At 32.5% G+C, this 25,305-nt stretch overlaps 2 protein-coding genes across 7 annotated transcripts in view; one reads left to right on the top strand and one right to left on the bottom strand.

Moving 5' to 3' along the window:
* LOC142354480 (histone deacetylase 1-like) overlaps positions 1–25,305 on the top strand; it is a 204,995-nt gene that overhangs the window by 55,947 nt on the left and 123,743 nt on the right. The window lies entirely within an intron of this gene.
* LOC142354483 (centrosomal protein POC5-like) overlaps positions 1–25,305 on the bottom strand; it is a 42,110-nt gene that overhangs the window by 15,823 nt on the left and 982 nt on the right. For 4 of the 6 annotated variants that reach the window (XM_075406797.1, XM_075406794.1, XM_075406795.1 and 1 more), the window contains 5 exons: positions 24,588–24,886; positions 19,984–20,054; positions 19,468–19,666; positions 1,031–1,210; positions 232–377 (listed from right to left, as the gene is read on the bottom strand). In XM_075406797.1, the coding sequence (XP_075262912.1) occupies positions 232–377; positions 1,031–1,210; positions 19,468–19,666; positions 19,984–20,054; positions 24,588–24,886 (895 nt within the window). The remainder of the gene's footprint in view (positions 1–231; positions 378–1,030; positions 1,211–19,467; positions 19,667–19,983; positions 20,055–24,587; positions 24,887–25,305) is intronic. The other 2 variants (XM_075406798.1, XM_075406799.1) reach the window with 1 other exon arrangement.

Here is a 25,305-nt window from a genome sequence, read left to right as displayed (position 1 = left end):
CTGTGTGAACAAATGTAAAACGAAAAAAGAGCGTCAGACGACGAAACAAAAAAAACCAAGAGCACCGCAATATAGCTTCGCTCAGCTTACAGCTTCGCAGCTATAAAAAAAAGGACTTCTCCAATACTCCTCTTCGAGTCGTAAAAAAATAGGAGCGCTATAATAGCCGGCTGAGAAGATGAGGGCGGCTATTAAAAATGGTTAAAATGTGAACAGAAATTAAGAGGGTACCTAGGAGTATGAAATATAGTGTGTGCTTCCTGGTTGAGAGCGGACAGTCCTCGCAAGAATGCCTGTCGCATATTCTCTTCATACTGTAATTTCTCTTCTTGCATTGATTCTATCTGAAGTCTTGAGTCGTTAAGCCCCTTTTCCATCTGAAACACAGCAGCTCAGATTCTCACAAGATAAATGTAACGAAGCGCTCTAAGAACGGTATATGTTATCGCAAATTCCTGTGAGAGCAAAATAAGTCAAAGTAAAAGCAAGCCGAATGCTATGCGACATTTCAGTAATCTTTCAAAAACAATATTGTTAAAGTTACAATCAAGACAGTGCATAGTTTTTGCAATCTACTGCCCACCGGCCAGCTAGGGACGATTTCTAATCAGTCTATATTGACCTCCACAGAATGTTTTATCTCTTAAATTTATTAGCATAACAGATTTCTCAGACATTTACGTACTAAGCAACCCAGAAGAATATCATCTCATTATCCCTAACTGATATTTTCTACACCTTTATACTATTATTTATAATTGTAATAGGTACTCCTTACCTAATGATCGGCCATCAGACACGTACACTTGTATTAGTCAGTTCACATGGTCAAACGCGCGCAAAAACTTTTTCAACAAAAAAAGGAGAAAATGTACTGATGCTGCGGGAATTGCTCCTGGATGACTGACGGGGGCTCGGTACACGCGACTACAATAACTGCTTCAATATCTTTCGAGAGCAATTAATCGCTCCACATGCTAATACTAGTGGTACCGCGGATCATAACTCCTGGCGGAAAAATTCTACAAACCTCTTCCAGTTGATGTTGGTATTTCTCTTCCAGTTTGTGACAAACTTCCTGAGCCCTCAGCTGACACGCCTTCTCAACCCTCTCTTTCCATTTGTTTTCTATCAAACAGTGCCAATTGGCCCACGCTCTCGCTAACAGCTTCCGATTGCGGTACACGTCTGCCATTTTTAAGCAAAGTTGCTGAAACAATCCAAGTCGTGATTTCGCAGCTCAAAGAATAAACAAACCGACTGACCTCGGATGAATTGCTCTCTAACGACAGGCGGGATCTATTTAATTTAGAGAAATGTAGTTTACAAATGTTTTATGGGTGCAAAAAAACCGCCGCCTCCATAGCAGTTTGCCAACTACCCCCAACTCCCCACCCACCCCACCCTCCAGACCTCCGTTCCGGGATGCAGTCCAACATCTCACCCACTAAGCTACACTGGCGTTTATTCGTTTTTTTTGCTCAGAGTCGATTAGCAACAAACTTTATTTCAGAGAGAGCAACTTGCATCACTCAAAAATGAAGAACTCAAGCGTGAAAAAGTCACTCAAGAAGTCAAAGAATGTTCCAGAACAAAAGCGCAAAAATGTCAAGCAAACATTTTGCAAAAACACAAGCGTTTACAAAAATAAACATAACCCACTAACGTCGGAATATTGCTCTCGAACGACTAGTGAGAGCTCTAATCAATTGCAGCCTGCTTCAGTCGGGGGGGGGGGGGGGGGGGGTGCTAAATGGGACTAAGAAATTCATTAGGAGAATTCAAAAAACCTCATCAGAGGTTAGTATATACCATTAAAAAGATTTAAAGTGAAAAATGACAAATTGTGAATGAGATAAAACTTATAGATTACGCAAAACGCAAAAAGTCAAGGGCCTAAAAGTCACTCGAAAAGTCAAAAAACGGTCTTGCAAAAATTTTGCAAAAAAAGATGCGTTTACAATAATTGCTTCTCTTCGAGAACAATTAAAATGATTGCTTTAAACTTCGTTCAATTTAGCCTGTATCCTTCCTATAGCGAGAAATATCAATTATCCTCTACCTGCTTGTTTTAACAAAAACACGCTAGGTATTATCAATAGCACCATTTGCAATTGACGGTCATAAACGGAAGAGTTGAGAATCAGAAAAGACACACAAATGGTTGAACTTCGTCAAATTTAAGGACCTCTCGTTGCAATAACAGTTGCTTAAGTCATCCATGAAACAACTTGTTAGCACCCGATGTAATCAACGAAAATCTGAAACAATGGCAAAACTCTGCATTGAGATAAACTACAAGGAACAGAGAAATGTTGCATAAAACCGTGGTGTAAAATACCTTTTGTATGTGCAACGAGAGTTGATTAAAACATTACTACACGGTTTCAGTCGCCCTCTCAAAGATATTCAAAAAATCGACTGAGGCTTGGAAATTGTTAACTTCTCGATGCCGATAACGTAATAACATTAGCAATTCTCGTTGCAATAACATTAGCAATAAATATTACCAACTATGGCAGTTGCTTAGAGAATCTAGGTTAAAAATATTTAGGCACTAAAATTTAGAGGTAGCTCAACCTAGTAATTAGTTTGCAATTAAATCTTAGAAATGCGCGCGGAAAACACCTACGCAATAAACATATAATTTTATAGCGCATTTGTCTTAACTTATTGCCATCTTAGTTGCTCTCCTCAGCCTAATTTTTTCAGCTTAGCTCACTTTATTGCCCTCGCACTTTTTACCCTTTAATTCTCTAAATACTTTAGAACAGGAATCCTATGCCCGCTCGTGCCTTGTGCCCGGCACTATTATCAGGGTACTTAAAAACTCGGCAACTAAGAATTATATCCGAACATATAATTCACATCCGATTAAATAAAACGCTAACGCCCAATAGTAGTAGATAAAACAAGGGAATTAACCACCAGTAAATTTTGTCCCTTTCTCCTAACGCTAATCGCGCATGTCGAATCGGGCCAAATTTTACTGTTTGTTGATTCCCTTGTTTTATCTAATACTATACATTCTCTCTATATTCACTTCTTTTATATTTTAAATCTATCATTTCTTGTCTCACTTGGTGCAAACCACTAGTGTCGAGTTAAGCTGGTAATTAATCGTTATCAGACGGATAGTTTGGGTTCTATCCCCACTGACTCCAGTGGACGTCCCCAGATACTAGTATAAAACTAGTGAGACCGTGTAACAAGCACGTAAACAAACTTGCGAAAAAACTTGAACAAAAAAGAAAACTTGAACAAAAATTGAAAGAAAAATTAAAATAATAAAAATTTTCAAATATCCCCTAATCAATATTTAATCAATCTAAAACTAAAGTTTCTGTCTCACTTGGCGTAGTGGTTAACTTATCGAGTCTAGTTAAGTTGCTTTAGCAAACGGAAGGTTTGGGGTTCCTTCCTCACTAACTCCAGTGAACGTCCCCCGACTTTGATGTGAATTACTATGAAACTAAGTGAGAAAAAAACAAATTCACAGTAAGGTTGATCAGTGAAACTGCTTCACAGATCCCTACAGTGAGACTGTATATGGGATACACTGTGATGGGTATACAGTCAAAAAACACTAAGATCGGTGGAAACACAGTGATTAGTGTTTTTCAGTATAACTAGTGAGATCGTGTAACAAGCACGTAAAACAAAACTTGCGAAAATCTGTGAAGCCACTTTGTGGATTGATGAAGCCACTTTGTGGATAACTTGGATAAAAAGAGCACAGTCAAAAACACTGAGATCGGTGGAAACACTGTGATTAGTGTTTTTCAGTGTCTTCTTGAAAATTATACCTATAAACATGCTCCCTGAATTGATTTCTAGTATGACCATATCTATATCTATGAAGATAAAGACATAGTCTACATTTCCTATTTCTAAATCTATATAATGATATATGTTTATAAACATTCCACATACTAAATGTTAGATATTGATCAGGATCAGAATAATGATATCCCAAATGTTCTATATAATCTTTCACTTTAACCATATTTTTACATACATAACAAGAATATTCTAATTCTTTACAATTATTACAACATTCTTTCCAAGGTTTATCTATACGCTTTTTGCATTTCATTTTCATTTTTCGAAAAATTATTTTTTAATTATTTCCCTAAATAAATACATGTCTCAATCAACTAATACTAGTGTCATAAATTTCTGCGATGTCTGTAATTTATCCTTTGAATCAAAGAAGGGTTTATACAGGCATCAATCATACGATCTCAAACATAAGGAACTACTGGAGAAAATGTTTGAGTCTTAAGAAGAAGAAACCTCGGAGAGGGTGTATAATTCGGATGAAGATTATTATATTATTAAAACTGAACCAGCCACCAAATCTAAAACTAAAACTGAAGAGGATATCTACACCAGAGTTAAGTATGAATGTAAAGAATGTCATGGAGAATTTAGGAATAAAATAGCTCTAACTACTCACTCATATAGTCATAATCGTAAGTATCTAGAAAACACAGAAGACTTTGATATAAACTCCAGTCAGAACATGGGAGAGTTTTATATTACAGATAAAGGTGGGAATTACATTGAAGATATAGATGAAGCAACTAATTACTCTTTAGAAGAAATTAAAAACTGTTACCAGTTTCGTAAAGTTAAGAGTTTTAAATATAAGATCACGGCTGAATGTGATTATAAGAAGAGAACCAAAGAAGAAGTTAAAACTACTAAAATATTGTTCAATACTGATTATATTAATAATATTGCAATATATGAATATGGTGACTTCAATCGGTGGCTAGATTTCGAAAAGGAAATATATAAAAGTTATGGTTATGATTTCGAGTTTCTTGGAATAAGAAGTATTCAGTTAAACATTGAATCAACTAAAGCATCTATTGGTAGTTATATAGATTTACCGGCCGATCCAAAAACTCTGAATCGATATTAAATATAGGTAGTTATAAATACAATTGCTTAAAACTAACTATAACTGCTTGGCTGCATCCCGCCCCACACCATACAACTCGAGAAAGTAAATATGTAGATAAACTAATTGAACCAAGACAACAACATGAAGATGATTTTGCTTATATAATAAGAATACAGAAATTGTATAACATTAGTATTTGGGTATACACACCTTGTGGTTGAGGTAAAGTAGAATTGTTTAAACAAGTGGATGATTTTAATAAAGATAGAAAAGATGTAAGAATACTAGTTTGGAGTAATGGACAAATAGAACACTGTGCCCTAATAAAAAATATAGAAACCCTGTTAGTTCGCCCAAATAAAAATAACATAAAATATTATTATTGCGATAGATGTACCTATTGGTTTAACTCACAAATTAAATATGATAAACACGAATGCAACAACTCATTCAAATCAGAGATTGTTTGTCCTAAGAAAAAACTTTACTTTTATAAATGAACACAAACGTCAGAATATAAAAAATATTATAACTGCCGATATAGAATGTTGCATTGTTGAAGTCTCAACTAATGACTGTAAATATGTAATAGCTGAACATATTCCAATAGCTGTGGGTTACACCTGGCAAGGTAACTTCAAGCACTACTTCCGGTCTAGGCTGCATCAAAAGGTTTGCTAGAGATCTATTAGAAATAGAAACAGAGAATAATTTCAAACATGAAAAGATGATATTCACAGAAGAAGATAAATTATATCATGGAACCAATAACACTTGTCATATCTGCAGCAAAACATGCATTAATAAAGTAAGAGATCATTGTCATGAAACTGGTAAATATAGAGGACCAGAATGTAAAATATGAAATCTAAGATACAAACAACAAAAATTCATTCCAGTAATATTCCATAATGGCTCTGGCTATGACTTCAACCTACTATACAGTGAGCTCTTCAGACAGAATAATGATAAAAGAAAAGTAGATAACATACCACTAGCTGCTGAAAAGTTTAAGATGTTTAGCATTGGTTGCGTCAAATTCTTAGATAGTTATAACTTCCTAGCTATGCCTCTAGCTCAAATGGCAAAGATATACGGATGTAAAACTAAAACATTATATCCATATGAATGCTTTGGTTTGGGTTCAAATCAATTGGGCACCACGACGAAGTCGTATAGTAGTTCCACTACCAAGGGTAGCAAAGCTACCTACCAAGAAGTTATAGGTAATCCAAAAATAGAAGACTTCAAATCCTCTCTACATAATAAATTACCAACACAAGAAGAAGTAGATAACTTCAATAATGAAAACAGTCATAAAACTGGTAAAGATCTAACTATAGAGTATTTACAGAATGATGTGGAAATATTAGATTACTGCATGAATGAATATATCAAACTAAGTATGAAAGAATTCAAGCTCAACCGACTACATTAAGTTAGTCTACCGGGTTATAGTTTTGATTGTTGGTTAATGTCAAGCGGTGTTACATTAGATACATTACAAGATAAACAAATGTTAAATGATTTTGTTGGAGCAAAGAGAGGTGGTATATGTGGAATAATGGGTGATAGATATATAAATCGGCAAAGCCCCTTCGCGGATGGTGAAACAGGGATGAAGTCCCATAACAGAAATATCTGGTACATTGATGCAAACAACCTATACGGCTATGCAATGATGCAAAAGCTACCTTATAAGGACTTCCAGTTTACAACTACTACTACTCTTGATACTATATTAAATACTCCAGATGATAGTGATCATGGCTACTATATAGTTTGTGATATTGATTATACTAATGAATGTAAAGAACAGAACAGTTAGCACTAATGCCTAATAAGAGAAAGATAAATGATAATGAATTAGGTTACAGAGAAAGAGATGGAGGCAAGGCAAGATCGGAGAAATTAATCTTAGACCAAAACAACAAAACAGAATACATGGTTCATTATAAGATGTTAAAGTTCTATGTTAAGATGGGAGTAAAAGTAACAAAAATACAGAGTAATTAAATTTAAACAATATTATATATGTAGAGATTATATACAAAACAACACAAATAAAAGAGCAACAGCTAAAACAGAAGCAGAAAAGGATGTAAGGAAATTAATGAATAACTCATTATAGGGAAGAATGTGCATGAATCCTCTACACTTCTTTCAAAGCAAGTTCCTGCATGATGAAGAAAAGATAATGAAAAGTGTAAGTAAAACAACATTTAAGAATATAAATAGATATAGAGATTATAGCCAAATAGAATATATAAAGAAAAAAATAGAATATAGCTCTCCTGTATATGTAGGAGTAACAATACTCGAACTTAGCAAATTACATATGTTTGATGTATTCTATAATATTCTACAACCATCCCTCAAAGATCTAACACTTCACTATATGGATACGGACAGTTTCGTATTAATTTATGGTGAAGGTAAAGTTAGTGATGAGCATATGGACTTGAGTAATCTAGACATACCTATAAAAACTAATAATAAAGTCCCCGGCAAGTTTAAGCACGAGCTGGGGAGTAGGATTATTGAGGAATTTATAGCATTGTCCCCCAAAACATATATCTTCAAAAATTATCCTAAAAACACTAAAGAAAAAGGAATAAAGAAGCATAATAATGCTAGGCACATAGATTATTATGATGCATTAATGAATAATACACAGAGAACAGTAGATGAATGCAGAATACAAAAAGTTGGCGATAACATAACAACAAAAACAAGTAAGATTAGTTTAAATATATTTGATGATAAAAGGTTTTATATGAACAATATAAACAGTTATCCTCATGATGATAATCTATATCTATTCATAAGAGATTTAATAAAAAAGATCTGCGAAGCAGGTTCCCTGATTAATACTACTCCAATAGAGCTATTAATAAAATTAGAATTAGATGTAAGTAAAGAATCATTAGAACCGTTCATAGATAATATTAAAGAAATTAACCATCAATGATGATAGAAAGTTAATCCTTGCCGCCATTACACTATATAATGATTTATTATAATTATAAAAAATGACTAAATTAGAAACACTTATAGAATTAAATAATCTAGAAAAACAAAACAGAAGAAATAGATTAGAAGATAAATTAAAACAACAGGAATATTATGGTGAAATAGAAGAGTTATTTGATCCTTTAACTAAAACACTAAATGCAAACAATGAAACATGGCTAGCTCATAATGAACATAATCTAGCATTAAGTGAACAAACATTGAGAGCAATAGATTGGCAAAATCAAGAGTTAGATAAACAAACAAAGATAATCCACCAAGCTGGCTCCCAGTTTAATGAAGCATTAATGAAGTCCAATGGTGAAGCATTGGTGAAGTCCAACGACAAAGCTGTAGAGAACGCTCGATATAAACCAGGAATGTTAGTAGATAAAGACACGGCTCAAATTATTAATTTAATGTCAGTTCAATCTAATCCCCAATTAAAGTTAAAGTTCGTTAATTTAGATATTGGTGAATTGGATGAACGGTGCTAAACTAATTTACCAAGAAAATGCATTTATAGTTAAGGATAAAATATATGAATTGTCAGATGAGTTTATAAACTTTCTTACTAACCCTAATATAAAACATGGTGAAATCGAGGAAGATGAAAACAAAATTAAAAGGTTTTTAAAGGATATTAGATATGATTTAGGAAAAGGGGATAAGAAAAGCGCTAGATATAGAACAATAAAACGTATAATAGGGATAAAAGAAGATGTATATGGTAGGGGATTAATTAGCAACCCTAACCAACAAAGTTGCCACCACTACGTGGACCCAAATAGTTTAATAGAAAAATTAGAATTATTAATACTAGAAACAAAAGCTGGTCATGATGGATTAAATGATGAAATGCTAGATATATCTAAGCAACTATTATCTATGAATATCATTAATCAAGAGCAACTAGATAATTTTGTTTTTAATTATGGTAAATAAACAATGATGGAAAAACAACAACAACAACAACACTTATTAGCTAAAGAAGTATTTAGCCCTCAAATAACAAAGTTTAGAAGAGAGGGAATAATACCATTCTATAAAGATGAAACATGGTCAGCTGATTTAATTGATAAGTCAACTCTAAGTAAATACAATAATAATTATAAATTTATATTAACTGTTATAGATTTATTCACAAAATATGCATGGGCTGTTCCATTGTAAATCTGGTTTATCTATAACTAATGGTTTTAATATAGTATTACGTGAACATCCACAAGGTGGCTCGGAAGATCAACATAGTTGCGGGTTCCCCGATAGAAAACCAGAAAAGTTATGGGTAGATAGAGGTAGTGAGTTTTACAACAAAACATTTAAATCTTTACTTAAAGAATATGAAACAAAACTATATTCTACTTATAGTGATTTAAAGGCTGTATTCATAGAGAGATTTAATAGAACATTATTACACATAATAAATAAACCTATGTTCATGGCGATGGTAATTGGGTAAATATATTAAATGATGCTGTTGTAACATATAACAATAACATTCACTCAATAATTAATATGACACCAGTTGACGCTTCTAATAATCCTGATAAAGTTAAATACACTTTTAGTTTTTAGAATATTAAACCTAAACTCAAAGTTGGTGATTATGTTAGAAATGCAGATAAACGTAATATCTTCTCTAAGGGATACACTTCTAATTGGAATAGAGAATTGTTCAAAGTTAATGAAGTTCTAAAAACGCAACCACCAACATATAAAATAGAGGATATTAATGGTGAGATAATAGAAGGTAAATATTACAAAAAGGAATTATTAAAATCCGAGTTTGACTTTGAATCTAATATAAAAGTTTTAGAATCATTAAATATATTTCTTAAATAATAACAAGAAATAGATTCAATCAAGCTAAACATCAATGGCGAAGCATGACCGAAGGTCCATCGGGGAACCCGCTTCTCGGATCAACATTAACATCAACAAACAACTTAACACTAAGTAAGGCTCGTGGGTTATTCCTAGAAGATAATGATAATATTGATATGAAGGATACCTATAAAATTACAAATGTACATCCTCCGATAGATGAAAAAGATGTTGTTAATAAAGAGTATTGTGACAATAACTTATTATCCTCTTATAATAAAATAGACATTTTACGTAGAAACATAACTTAACTAAGAAAAGGTGAACTTGATAAAGTCACAACTAAAACATTACAACTAAATGAAACACAAGTTAATGATGAACTAATTAATGAGTTTATTGAATCAACAAATGAAGTCACAAATACTGTTAAGTTTTGTAATAAAGTTGCTGCTGATACTATCTCTAAATATAATCAATTAAAACAAGAATTTGATAATAATAAGTTTAATCAGAATATCACTAACATACAACTAGATGAAATGTTTACTACTGGGCTAAAAGAATTTAAAGAAGTTAATAAAAAGACTAATTCTTTTACAGATGAAGCCCTTTTAAAGAATAAAAGGACAACAGTACAATATAAAACTGCTATACTTTTACGAAGTACGTTAGTTGATAAAAAACGAGAAAAACTAGAGAAGCATTATGGTTTTGAACAAGAAGATATAACGAAAGAAATAGAAAGAATTTTTACTAATTAAAATAACCGAAACTATGACTGACGCAACAGCACCGAGTGAGAGATTACTATATTCAGATTTGTCATCAGTATCAGAAAGATTGATAAACGAAAAAATCCAAGCTAATATTAAAATTAATAATAATATTAACATTATAAAGGATATTAGAAATTATTATGAAACTGAAACAAATAACTAAAATCAGATATTCAGTAGACATAAAAATTATATTAACGTAGCTGAGATAACAGAAATAGTATTATCATCAATTGCAACAACGGCAATAACAACTTCAGTTGCATTAACAGGTATAGGATTACCTTATTCTATACCAACAGCTTTTGCTACAGCAACTGTTTGTGGTTCATCATACCAAAAACAATTAATACTAAAATAAGAAATAAAATTATAAAGTATTCACAAATGTATATTTTAAGTAAACAGTTTAGCGAGAAGTTTAATAGACTATATACTAAATCAATGAATGATAATAAAATAGTATAATGAGTATAATGAATTAGTTAAGGTATATGAGGATTATAGGAAGAACAAGAAAAACAAGCTGAGTGTTTTTTAAACTAAAGTTGTTAGTGTTTAGTTATAATAACGTATTTAGTAATAATAATATTAGTATTAATATTTATCAATAATCATAAACATAATATAAATATAATCATAATCAAAATCATAATCATAAATATAATATAATCATAATCAAAAACATAAATATAAACATAATCATAAATTTAATCATGACTATAATCAAATAATTAGCTCTTCTTAGTACCTAAGTATAACCCTCTTCCTTTTTGTCTTACCTTTATACCTTCACCAGTAGTTGCAAATTTAATTAAATCGGGTGTGGCTGATAAAGCAGCTCTAGGGTTTCTAGATGCAGCTGCACTTCCTATTTTACTTGCTATTTCTAATGCTCTTACTGGATTATTGACAACCTTCTTTCCAAAGTTAACTGTAGCCCTACCAACACTTTTAAAGAAATCTTTCAATCCCTTTGCTTCTATTGTTGCATCACTAACAGTCATTGACTTATTTCTCTTACACTTAACACAATTACCCCTTAACATTTTAGTACCTTTTGAAGTAATAGCTCCACTTATATTATTAGTACCACTAAAATGTCTGCCACCAACACAATTTGAATTACTTTTAAATTTCTGTAAAACACTCATTTCTATATATAAAAAATAATGGAAGTTAAATAGTATAATCCGTTTGTTGTTATTAAGCCTAAGTCTACGGGTTCCACCCGCGAGCGAAGCTCGAAGCCTAAGGTTAGGCCCAAGGCTAAGATTCAGCTTGAAACTGGAGGCTTATCTCTAGAGAATAAAAAGAAACTAGATATTATTTATGCTAGGGGTTTTGTTAAGACAAGTAAGAAATAGTTATAATTATAATTATCTATGAAGTAGCTTTGCTAACCAGGAACTGCTTCGCACATGTTTCACCATAACTATGACTATAACAATGACTAAAACTATAGTTATGATATAATATCAACCATCTTATTACCATCACTATTCACACTAATAACCTTTCTAGTTAAAACTAATGGATGACATATAACATCTGCAACTGCAGCACTAAATTTAAAATTAAGTTGTATTGGTTGTGGACCTATATGATCACTTTGATATCTAGTATCGAATATAAATATTCTATAAATACTTTTGAATGTTCTATGATTTATATATGGCTTTATATTATGCGGTAACCCATTATAATCTTTATTAAAGCTAACAATCTCTTTAAAAGCCTTATTATAATTATTGGTACCATAATTAATATTCATTCTATCCTCAGGATAAAACTCGCTACCAATCTTACAATAACATTCAGTAACATTCATTATATCAAATGTAGTTGCATCATGAGTTTGTTCATCAACATTATTATTTTCAAAACCAACTATTATATATTGTTTTTCCATCCCACTCTCCATACCTAGATCAAACAAGAAGTTAGTAGCATTGGTTACATTCTTATAAAATGCCTTTCTTTTATAATAGCTAAAGTCTACATTATTCTTTTTACTTAAACCCTTTTGCACAATAATTCTATTGTCATTACTAGGATCAATACTAGGTACACACCATGATATATCTCTAATTTTTATATTACCATCATTAGCAACTGCGCCAGGATTAGCATTAACTCTATATAGAGCTCTATCATTATTATTTCTTTTTAATATTAGTTTAAATCCTAAACCATATTTAATACTTTCTAAATCATTTACAAAACCAAATAGATCACTCATCTTAATCATCATATACATATGACCTTGTTGTGCAACAATATGGTCACCTTTAAGTTGACTATCTCTATTGCCTTGATTTTTAACAAAACCACTCTCATATTCATCATCAGTACTAGTTAATAACTTATACATCAACAGATTAGAATGACAATGATCTATACACTCAATAGTCCTACCACCACTAGTTTCAAGTTAAACTGAACTAAACAATGCCACCATACCATAATTAACTAATCTGATATTAGCATCATTAGCAAATACACCACCAGCATCATCTGATACAACAAACTCTATCTCTAGGTATGAATCATGCAAATTTAAATGATTCTCTTCTCTATTGAGAATGATATTAATGTTAGTATTGATTGTATTCATTGTTGCCAGATTATTTGGTTTATAATTTATAATCTTACTTTTGTGTATATCATTATTATAACCATAAGTTGTATCCAAATTAAAATCCATTTTTATAAGATAAAAATTTAACTTTTAATTATAACTAAGACTATAATTATGACTATAACCATAAATATAATCTAATATTTGAATATAAAAAATGACAGACAATTTAATCTTAAGGGAACTACAAAATATACATGAAGCTTTAACTAAAACTAAAGAAGAGCATACACTTAACTTTAGAATGATAAAGCCAACAGAAAAGTTTAACTTTAGTGAACCTATACTTAACTCATCGAAATTAGGTTTAATTAGATTATTTGTTTATAATTCGGTGTTTAATGTGAATAGAAGGAACAATCAATTCATATATGATATCAAGGATGAAACATGGTCAGATACCCGTATTTTAGCTATTATACCAGGAGCATATGAATTATTCGAAATAGCAGAATTAATAAAAGAGGAAACTAATGGTAATGTTATAATAGAATCTGATAAGAACACAATGAAAAGTTTAATGGAAGTAAAACAAGGTGCAATTAACTTTGACGTAGAAAATTCAATAGCCCCATTACTAGGCTTTAGAAAAATAGTATATGAACAAGGTAAATATACATCTCAGAAAATTGTTGATATTATGGGTTTTAGTACTATTAACATTCATTGTAATGTGATATCTGGTGTTAAAGATAATGGGAATAACACAGACATACTATATACTTTTACTCTAACAGAACCACCAGGCTATCTAATAAATATTATAACAACTAATATCGTATATCAAAATGTAACTAAAGATAGAATAGAATATATAGAATTTCATATTAAAGATGAGCATGGAAGACCTATAGACTTTAATGGTGATGTATTAAGTTTTACTTAACATCCGGTGTAGCCAGCAACTTCGTTGATCTAGTCTAAATTATAGATCTAACTCTAGATATTGATATAAACTTAAACTAAACTACAATACTCTCCGATCCCAATTAATTCTTAGTTTACCATTAGTATTTTTATTTTCAGTTATATCAATGACAATGTAATTATAAGGCTCTTTCCATACCTTATTACATATATTAGCAAAATCATTATAACTAAGTTCAACATTATTCAAGAAATCTTGATATATCGATGCTAGGACTTTACCTCTCTGTTCAAATAAAAAAAAAGATTACAGTTCTCTCTGCCTATCCAGAGAGAACAGGTTTTGATTAAGATATATCATATTGCAATTATTATGTCTACCTCTAAAAAAGTATTCATTAATAACTGGTTCTTTGGCTCTAACATCATCGAATATCATTAGTTTCTTTAAGTCTTTGGGTAGTTTATCAGGAGATGGTAAATATTTTATATCTTTAATAAATTCTATAATTGCTTTTGGGTTTATTCTTTCTAATCCATTGTATTAATCACCAGTAGGTCCAATGATGTATAGCTTATCAAAATATTTACTAGCTAGAATTAATTTTTTTAATAAGAATGTCTTACCACATTCACTAGGACCAGATATTATACATCTAAAGTTATCTGGGAATTCAGCTTCAGTAATTATATCATCATCATTTAGCCATGATTGTAGATCTTCATTTATGTTTATAGAGATAGTGTTAGTAGGACATTCTTTATTGTTGGGTTTTTCCTTTTGATGGGACTTCGTCCATGCTTCGCCATAGGACTTCGTCCATCCGGGAACCGGTTCCACGGATGCTTCGCCATGTTTTTCAACAAATTGATATATAACATTATCATTAACATTATCATTATCATTATTAGCAAAGCTACTTCGTAGATCATTAACATTATCATTATCATTATTAGTAAAGCTACTTCGTAGATCATAATCATTATTAACATCATCATTATCCTTAACATTAACATTATCATTAACATTAACATTGTCATTAACATTATTAGCAAAGCTACTTCGTAGATCATTATCATTAACATTATATTTATCATTAACATTACAACCTAAACAAAAACACTGATTATATATTCCTGGATATTTACATTGATTAACTAGAATATTCAAAGCACTTTTAATTCTAAATCCTCTATCAATAAGATATATCATATATAAACAATAAGCCCCACAATAAGATTCATCATATTGTTGTATTCTCTCATTAGAGCCTAGATCAGCATATTCTTCTAAAAATAATGGTGGGGTTTCTACACCAAAACTATCAAAGTAATACACAGGACCACCTTCTCTTCTTATAACTAAAACCCAATGTGTACCATCAGTTGGATGTAGATTCACAATAATGTTGAAGTTAGGTTCACGGATACTATCTGGAGTCTCATCTCTCTTTACTATTTCAATTGGTGTTAGACTTTTATCTTTTCCTATATCTTTTATTCTGATATCGCTCATAGCATTATTATCAATATTAAATTTATTATTGAATTCCTCAAAAGTTAGGATAAGCATTTTTATATAATAAATTTAATAAGTCTAAGTCTAAGTCTAAATCAAGTCTATATTTTATATTTAAAAATGGATAAAGGTGGTATACTTTTTTTTCTTATTATTATAATTGAAATTTGTTATATATGATTCAATACCAAGTAAATATACAAAACAAGAAGAAAGCTTTGGTGGATTTATGAATAGGAGTCTAGTTAGATTTGAATATGAAAAGTCACCATTACATACTATTGTTTATGGTGGAACTGGTACAGGGAAAACATATTTTATTAGACAATACTTAAAGTTATATTTAGACTTAGACCAAGACCAAAACCGGGACCAAAACCAAGCTAAAAATATAGTTATAGTGCGTAAAGATGACAGAGACTGGACAGATCCCGAGTCTAATAAGTTTTATACTGGGTTTAGTAAATGTGATATAAATATGATCACAAAAAATAATATGCGAAATAAAATTTCAAAATTGTGTAATAGTACTTGATGATATGGGTGATAGGTTAAATAAGGATATAGCTTATTATTTTACTGAAGGTAGACATTATAATATTCAAATGATTGTAATGTGTCGTAAACCAGCTCAAATAATTAATACAGCAAGAATGAGTTGTGATATTATTTATTTAACAACTTATAATGGACCTGATGTATTTAAAAACTTTAATGAGATATATAAATGTGAACATGACTTTAGTAAAATAATTAGTGAGTTAAATAGTAACCATTATAATCGTACAGATGGAATGTCAGATGAACTTCGTTATGGTATAATTAAATAAAATAAGAAGGAAAATACTTTTAATATTATTAATAGTAATAGAACAATGATATATGATTCAAGAGTTGGTTTCCTTGATTCAAAAGCTCTTAGTTTAAAGGATGAATCAGAAAGAGAAGACATAAATAAACTTATAGCATGTATGAAACCACTCATGATAAATGCAACAGAATACTATTAATTATGATAATTATCAGTTTTGTTTTAATAAACTTCTTACTTTAAATAATATTAAAATTCAGAATGATGTTTTAACTAAAGAAATGATTATGGGAAAGGGTATAAAAAGTTTATCAACTATTGGTGGAATTACAAGCTCAGGTTTAATTATATTTAGTTATATTTATCCTGATATAATATCAAGAAATGCTGGGAGTGTAGCAATGGGAGCAAGCACAATGTTGAGTAGAGTAAATACATTAGTTAACGTTGGATATGGAGAAGAGTTGGATAAGGATCTGCGAACAGACTCCGTCTGTGGTTATCCAACGGACGAAGTCCGTGGCAAGCCAAGAGCTTATACCAATGGTGAAACATGGGCAAAGCCCAATCTAGGAAGTAGCTTGGAGAACCACGAGCAAAGCTCGTTCACTAATCTACAAAATACAATACAAAAAGAATATATAAATCAGTGTAGCTGTGACTTCGTCAATGAAGAGATGGGAATTTTGAATAGAAAGGGAGGAAAGTTTATAACCAGATTATATGGAAAAATGAAGAATTTAGAGAACAGATTATAAATTTTGTTAGAGATAAAAAAGAATTAGACCTTGAATTGATTTTAGATAAGAGATGTAAAACTAATACACTCAATACGTTAGGAAATAAATACTTGGCAGAGTGTATCACATCTAAAGATAATACTAAAGATTTAATTGAAATAATGGTTACATATTACCCCGCGAAATGATTAGATTAATAAATATTAAAGTTTACCCTATTATAAATGCTTTTAAAATGTTTAGAGTGTAACTATAAATATGGAAACATTGCTCTTTTAAAATATCATTATGAATCATGTCATAAAGATAAAACTGACAAATGTATGTGTGGTAATATAATACTAAGTGGTATTTGTGCTAATAATTTTTCTCCATGGGGTTGTTCTTTAAAAAATGAATCTAGTTCTAGCTCTAGTTCTAGCTCTAGCTTTAGTTCTCGTTCTGGTTCTAGTTCTATCTATGACTCTAACTCTAACTCAGATCCTAACCCTAACCCTAACCTTAACCCTAACCTTAAACCAAACCCTAAACTTAACACTAACTTTAACCCAGAAGTCTTAATTAGAAGTTGTAATAAATGTAATTATGTAAAACCACTAACTGATTTTGATGAGAGTAAGTATACATGTAGAAGTTGTACTTCAACTAAAGTAAATTGTCCATATTGTGCTTCTGTTGTGAGATATGATGGGATACGGGCTCATGTAAAGAAACAACATCCAGATGTAGAATTACCTAGAGGATTTAGTAGAAGCTTATTAGATAAAAGACAAAGTCCTAGAGCTGTAAGTCCTTTAGTTATTGTTCAAGTTTTTTCGCAAGTTTGTTTACGTGCTTGTTACACGGTCTCACTAGTTTTATACTAGTATCTGGGGACGTCCACTGGAGTCAGTGGGGATAGAACCCAAACTATCCGTCTGATAACGATTAATTACCAGCTTAACTCGACACTAGTGGTTTGCACCAAGTGAGACAAGAAATGATAGATTTAAAATATAAAAGAAGTGAATATAGAGAGAATGTATAGTAGTAGATAAAACAAGGGAATCAACAAACAGTAAAATTTGGCCCGATTCGACAAGCGCGATTAGCGTTAGGAGAAAGGGACAAATTTTACTGGTGGTTGATTCCCTTGTTTTATCCACTACTCCCAATGATTACTACTAAGAACTTGGAACACTGCGGTAGAAATGGACTAGGATTAGACTACTCTTACTCTGTAGAGCATGGGGAAAATGATGACTTCTTAGTCTAATTAGCAAAGCAGAAATGTAAATTATTCATCTCTAGTAATCGCAACAAAATTTACTGTGGTTTACGGATAAAAAATCGCAATATACTTGCATCAAAGTACATGTCGGAATAAAATATGCCTTCAGAATTGCTCTTTAGAGAAACTCTGAAAGTTGGAAACCCAACAGCTTCTAAAATAACTGCTCCGAAGCACCGGAAAAATAATATCTTAATCAGCTGCGGGCTATTAAAAAAGTCAAAAATCTGTTATTGGCCACTCTGTGAGTTTGCATTTATTGATGAACTCCAAATTTCAAAAATTTAAATTATGCAGCAAAAATGGACCACTGCTAAATAGACCAATGAGCGGTGAGACAGCAAATGTTTGGTTTAAATTGTCAAATATTGTCACCCAATAGGATGGAATAGCTTTTATTAAACGATTGCAAGCGATGAGTTGCAAAAACGAGAATCGGGTGTAGTACGCGAATACCAAAGGAGCTGCAATACTCCAATATTATATCCTTTTCGTCAATTGTCAATTTTTCGTTTAAACCACGCTTTGGTAGAAACACGGTTACTTTACACTTTTTATATCTACAAAAAATAGTACTTGTATTATTTTAAAACAAACTCGAGCAAATTAAAACAAAATTGAAATTGTGTAGAGCATCAGGCTGCGTATGTAATTAGATATTTTGAGAGCCACATATAACTAATTTTTTTCTAAAAGCTTGTCTGAAATATGCAAGCGGTAGAGTCATATATAGAAACAATTGCTTACAAAAATTATATCAATTTTATTGCTGTTTTAGAACCGGTGCCAGACTGATGATATCAGTTAACTAATTTCCAGAACCTCTTTTCAGTAAATCCTTTTAATTTTCAGTAGAACAAAATTTTGTGAAGTTATTCGATTTTTGAGAAACGAGTCCGTATTCTTTTACCCTTCAGAGGAACACAACCTCCAATAATTGACATGTTCATCTTTATAATAGAATCCATTACTTGAAATAGCTAGCCCATCCTCTTATTAAGTAATAAAAACCCATATCAATCAAACAATTGCAATGAAAACAAATTATTTTTAGGGGCAAGAAAAGTTCCACGACCAAATAATGCTTACCTCTCGCTGTGCATTCTCCATTTCATTCTTCCACTTAAACATGAGTTTGCTTTTCGAAATGAGTTCAGACTGTTTATTTACAACTGTTTGTAAGCCTTCTATCGTCTTTTCCTTCTCTGATAACTCCGTCCTCATAGACAGCAACTGTTCTTTTAAATTGTCGATCTCATCCAAGTATTTGTCATTTTCTACTCGAAATCTGGAAAAAAAAAATTAGAAATAGTTTTAAAAAAAAACTAAAATTACTCACAAAAAACAGCGATATCGTGCTCTCGATGACTATTCTCAATAAAATACTCAATAATTGGGTCCCCCACTTAGTAGTAATTTTACTACTTAGTAGTTACTTTACTACCCCCTCCCCCCATTGCCGTCGATATAATTTCATAGGTTGGAAATTTATTTCAAATTTCTATAAATTTATTAATTTTTCAATTATTATTGCTTTTTTCTAGTATTTATTTATTTTAAGGTGATGCTGGACTGCTAGGCAATTGAAGAAACTCTTTATACGACCTGTGCTTAGCTTGTTCGTGTTCTGCCTTCTGTTGTTCTAATACTGACATTCTCCATGTTGAGAAGTTATCCTGAAAACAAAAAAAATGTTACACCTTCTTCAGCGATGCCGATTGAGAAATTAAAACCTTTTTGAATGACAAAATGAAAAACTGAGCAAAATGCCAAGTTTCAGGGCCAGATCGCAATAACAGAGCATAGCAATCCGAGCACATAACAATTAATTTTGTATTCACAATAACAGGGCCTGCGAGAAACAAAAAAAATTGCCAGTGATAATTTTAGAGCCGGATGTAAACGCTAAAACTTACCTCATTTCAAAGACGTATAGAACGCTAAAAAACTAATTTCTGGTGTAGATGATGTTAAAGAAAGTCAGTGTGTTCTGAGGTCCAAGATAGGCTCAAGTGATTGCTCCGAGAAGAATTGTCCCAAAATTATTCGATCCCGCTGACTATACTTGCTCAACATAGTAAAGTCTCTCCTCAGAATGTCTATAGTCTTACAAAAGTGGAGATGTCGGCATAAATATGTTATTACATAAAGAGCGTGCAAATAATATATGTAGAATATATATATATATATATATATATATATATATATATATGTGTGTGTGTGTGTGTGTGTGTGTGTGTGTGTGTAGAACACAACACAGTTCTATTGAAAGAACATAGCTGGCAGATTGTCAAAAAATAGCCGCGATAGCTTCGTAGATCTGGAGTCTCAATAAAGTAAGAAAAAAAGACAGACCAAAAAAAGTTTATCCTTTTCTTAAGGGCTGAGATGCTAAGTTTTGACTAAAAATCTGTATAAATTATTGCTGCTTCTATTAGCTGCTCTTAAACAACCTTCAATTAGAGTGATATACACTCACTTGACCTTATCTCTGTGAACTAAAGTAAAGATAAGTCAATTTCAGAGTTAGGAAGTCATTTTTGAGAGTGAGGTAATTCACGTGTGACCAAAAAATTTAATCACGAGAATGAACAAAAAACCGCTCCACAAGGAGTGAAAAATGACGTCACGCACGCAATTCAGTTGAAATTGCATGAAAGAATGAACAAAGAGCAGATTTGAAGTGATTGTGACGTCGTATGGTCGTTATAAAAGTCTTGACGACAAAATAAAAAACACGACAAGGTCAATAATGGCCTCAGCTATCACTTCGCGGCTATTAAACAGCTCCTTGAGAATTTCAGAAAAAAACAATTGTAAGCACACAAAATAATTTTGAATAATCTGATTGATGAATACGGGACATACTCTCGATATCGCTAAGGAAAAAAGGAGAAGCGTGCTGATTAAAATCTGTTATGTTCAAACAATAGAATATTGATTTAACCAAGAGAATTTCAAGACATTGGTCTCATACATTTGAGACCCCGCAGACTTACCATGATCTTGTGCGTGTTGGGAAACATGCAATCTAACTCATGCAATCTGATTCAAAAATTGAAAAAAAAAACACCTCGCGCACACTGAAATACGCAATTCTTTGCCAATTCAGTCAATGAAGTATGTGATTATGTCGAAGTGGACCCCTGTCTCCAGACTTTGCAAGGGGAATCCTTCTCTAATATTAATACTACAACTGACGGTAATGCTTAACTAGGTATAAAAACAATTCAAATAGCCGTGTTGGTTTACGGCTGTATGATTTTTTTAATGCGAAATTGTTCAATCCGTCTGCTGAAAGTTTGCCAGATTCATAAATATCGCCGTATACATAAATATCCCGAGATCATCAAAAATGAAAAACAAAATTCTGATTATCAAATACATCAAGACAAAAATTAACTTCGCGTTTGCCTAGATCAATACTGTGCCTGAGCGGAGCGCGATCAACGCGCTGGCGTCCCTTCGTATCGAGCTAATTTCGCCTCCCTTCGTGTAGAGCCCTTTTCTATTTTTCTAGAGACACTGGCTAAAGCTGTGAGACTAAAATAACATATACGGAGAATTCTTAACACATTTTTTGTTTATCTTGCACAATAAATGGGGAGCAAAAGCATACTTCAATTTCACCCAATGGGAAGGTAGAATTATAAAGCAAGTTGGTCACGTCATTGCACAGTATTTCAACATAACAAAATTGATCATTATGCAGAACTTGACAAAATTAACTGTGACGAGGAACTATTAGTGAATACAATTTTACATATTTCCGAAAAACTGCACGATGATTCACAAATTTTCAGCTGAGTCTCGCCAAAAGGTGGGAAGCAGGAAAATTTTTTTAAAAAACAGTGAAAGGTGGTAGCTTCGCTAAAAAAAATGGGAAAAACAATTGGTGCTTTCTGAATCATCAACAGTGAGATACAATTAAATTTTTATTAAATTGTTTACCAGAAAATTTCTGCCTTATGTAGCTTTAGGTGAAATGCTGGACCTTGTTCGAAAAGAATTAGAAAAAGCCGTGAATGAAAATTAGGAATAAGAGTGGACCAAGAACCGAACACTGCGGAACTCCATTGAGAACAAGCAAGGATTCTGACCAAACCAAACTTCCCCAGTTTGAATAAAAATAGTATGAGGAACTTTGTCAAATGCTTTCTGGTAATCCAGATAGACGGTATAAAGACAAGTACTTTTTAACTTTCTCTGAATAGTGTCTTTATAATCTATCAGTTGGGTGATCGGGCTTTTCTGGATTGGAAACCAAAAAATGGGGATGAAAAACGGTGTCTCACATTTCGATGAATAAATTCAAATAGTAGCCTCTCAAAAATAGAACAAACTATCAAGTTCAATAGACTTTTGCAGGGAGACTCTAGTGACCTCCAACTTCTGCAGATTACTCGGTGTAGGGTTCTTAACACATCGGCAATGAGCAGTGTCCTGAATGCTAAGAGGAAACACTATGTGAAGAATACAAATGAGGAACAGATGAACGCTTGAAGGTTATATGCTTGAAAAGAACCGGAATTTACTCAAACAAAAAGCTGTAAAGTTGAGTTATATCATCTACCGAAAGGTAACAAGAAGACGTGAATTACTGCTATTTGGATACAAAGGCAGATAAACTGTTAAAGTCGTTAAGAAATGTCTTCTCACGAAAAGGGGCAAATGGTCTCAATCACGTAGACGTGCTAGAATAGGATGATGGTCACTAATCGCGCAATTTTGTAGAACTACAATGAGTCTGATAGGCAGAGGCAATTGATAAAATGTTGTCCAGCAGATTGCCCTTATCATACGTAGCTCATAAAACTAGCGGCATCAAAGTATAGTCGGCGGCATCAAATTATAGTCCCGACAATTAGTACCGGTACCTGTCTCCCAATCTAAACCAGGCACGTTGAAATCACCTAGTACATAAAGAATTAAGCTCATGGTCTGATCTGCAGGCAAGAAATGCAAATTGATCAGTGAAGAGCGCAATTGAATCAGCTACACTCATTCGGTACAGCAAATGCACTGCCAAAAGGTGGAAGATAAAAAAACAAATAGATAAATATGTCCCGTAGGCATAATTAGCGCTACGGCCGAAGAAAAATCACATCCTGATGTCGATGACAATGGATAGATGTTCAATCGTAAATTAACTGAAGTATGAATAGCAACACCACCACCGATGTCGTTAGATCTGTCCATTCGAGAAGAAACAATAAAACAGTTGAACGGGGATAAAATGCTCTCATCTACAGAATCGTCAAGCTAGGTTTCGGTCAGAAAAGCAACATCAACATGATTATTGATGCATAAATTCACCACCTTAAAGCGCTTTTCAATAGCAGATATATTACGACACTTCAAAAAGAGAATACTAAGGGTAGCAGTTAGAGATAATCAATTACCATTGGCAGCAGGAATATGTAAGGCTCGAGTTGGGCAAAAATATCAGATATTATTTTGATCTCCTTAGTCAAATAACATAATTCCAGATTGCGGATACCTGTATCTTTTCTTTCCAAGCCAGACTCAACGAGTTTGTATCTAACAGTCAATAACTTCTTCTCGAGAGCTCTTTCTTTCCACAGAAGTTTTGATTTTGATAAACTGACCCGTACCTTTGAGATTGTACGCCTAGCTCATAACTACTCTGCGATCAAACTCATTCTTCAAAGTGACCTCAAGGTGGCGAGGCTTGGAGGTGTTCGAAGAGTACATCTTCCCAACCCGTCGAACCTCAAGAATCTTTCTTCAATTTATCAACTGAAGCTACAATATCATCACTACGGATAAGTTCTTCAATCGTAGTGTAATAATTGGGTTTTATATATTCGTTCTCGCTAACTTCGTCAACTAAGTCGGCTTGGGAGCCACCACGGCTCCCACCCAGATTAGAGGTTATTATTTATAAAAATCAGGCCTATAACTCAGCTGAGTGGTAATCAGGCCTATAACTCAGCTGAGTAAACAGTAACTTAAGAACAGAAAAAAAAATTATTTTAATCTAGGCTGAGTTGCTTCAGTTGTATTGAATCTCGTTATCACTGAACCATAAATCGGATCTCTAAAATCCCAGAACTCAAGGGCTATCCAGCTCTTATCCGACTCGTCGAGCACAGTTAACTGAATAGCTACTTATTAAACAGCAAATGAATTTGCTGCAGAAAAGGAATTCATTAGTATTTGCGGAAAAGGAATTCATTAGTACTTACCATAACCATACTCTTCAGATCTAAGCACCATTTGTCTAGAGAAAGTTCAAGGCATGTCACAGACGTTTCATTTGCTGTCCGAAGATGCTGATGTGACTGCGCAGTACGACGCCCATTTGAAGAGAAGCTATCTGCACGCTTAGCTTTGCCGTTAATTACCTCGGTATTTCTGGAATCACAGATGCCAATCCGATCTTGCATTAACACCGCATCTCCAGCTAAATGAATGTTATCACTCTGTTTATCCGTTCTGTCTATTCTTTCAGCGTCATTTAGCCAGTTTTCGACTGAGCAATTTTCTATAACCGAAAGTTTCAATTTAAAACATGAACCGGCTAACGTCGGAAAAATTGCTCTCGAACAATAGGGGGTAGCAATTTAATTTAGAAAGGGTGTAGATTATAAATTTTTTTAGGGGCGAAAAAAATATCGGACCTCACTTGGTTTCCAAACGCACTTTCTATACCCATTTTCAAACACCGTCACCCAAAATCGCTTTTAACTTATCAACAAAATATATGTCGAATTGAGAGCAATTGAAATAACAAACATCAAGAAGTCAGCGTGAACAAGCCACTTGAACACGAAGAATTTTCTAGAAACGGACAACAGAAATGGTCCAGTATTTTGCATTAAAAAGACCCACGTTTCGGGAGCAATTAAAAGGCAAGAATAGTACAGTGCATTATGAAAGATATTTTGCGAGCTTTTATCTATT

Source organism: Convolutriloba macropyga, chromosome 15 (genome assembly GCF_964194025.1).
Source record: "Convolutriloba macropyga chromosome 15, txConMacr16.3, whole genome shotgun sequence".
Taxonomy (NCBI): domain Eukaryota; kingdom Metazoa; phylum Xenacoelomorpha; order Acoela; family Convolutidae; genus Convolutriloba; species Convolutriloba macropyga.
Note: the sequence above shows the minus strand (reverse complement) of the source record. Positions and strands in the feature narration are given on the sequence as shown.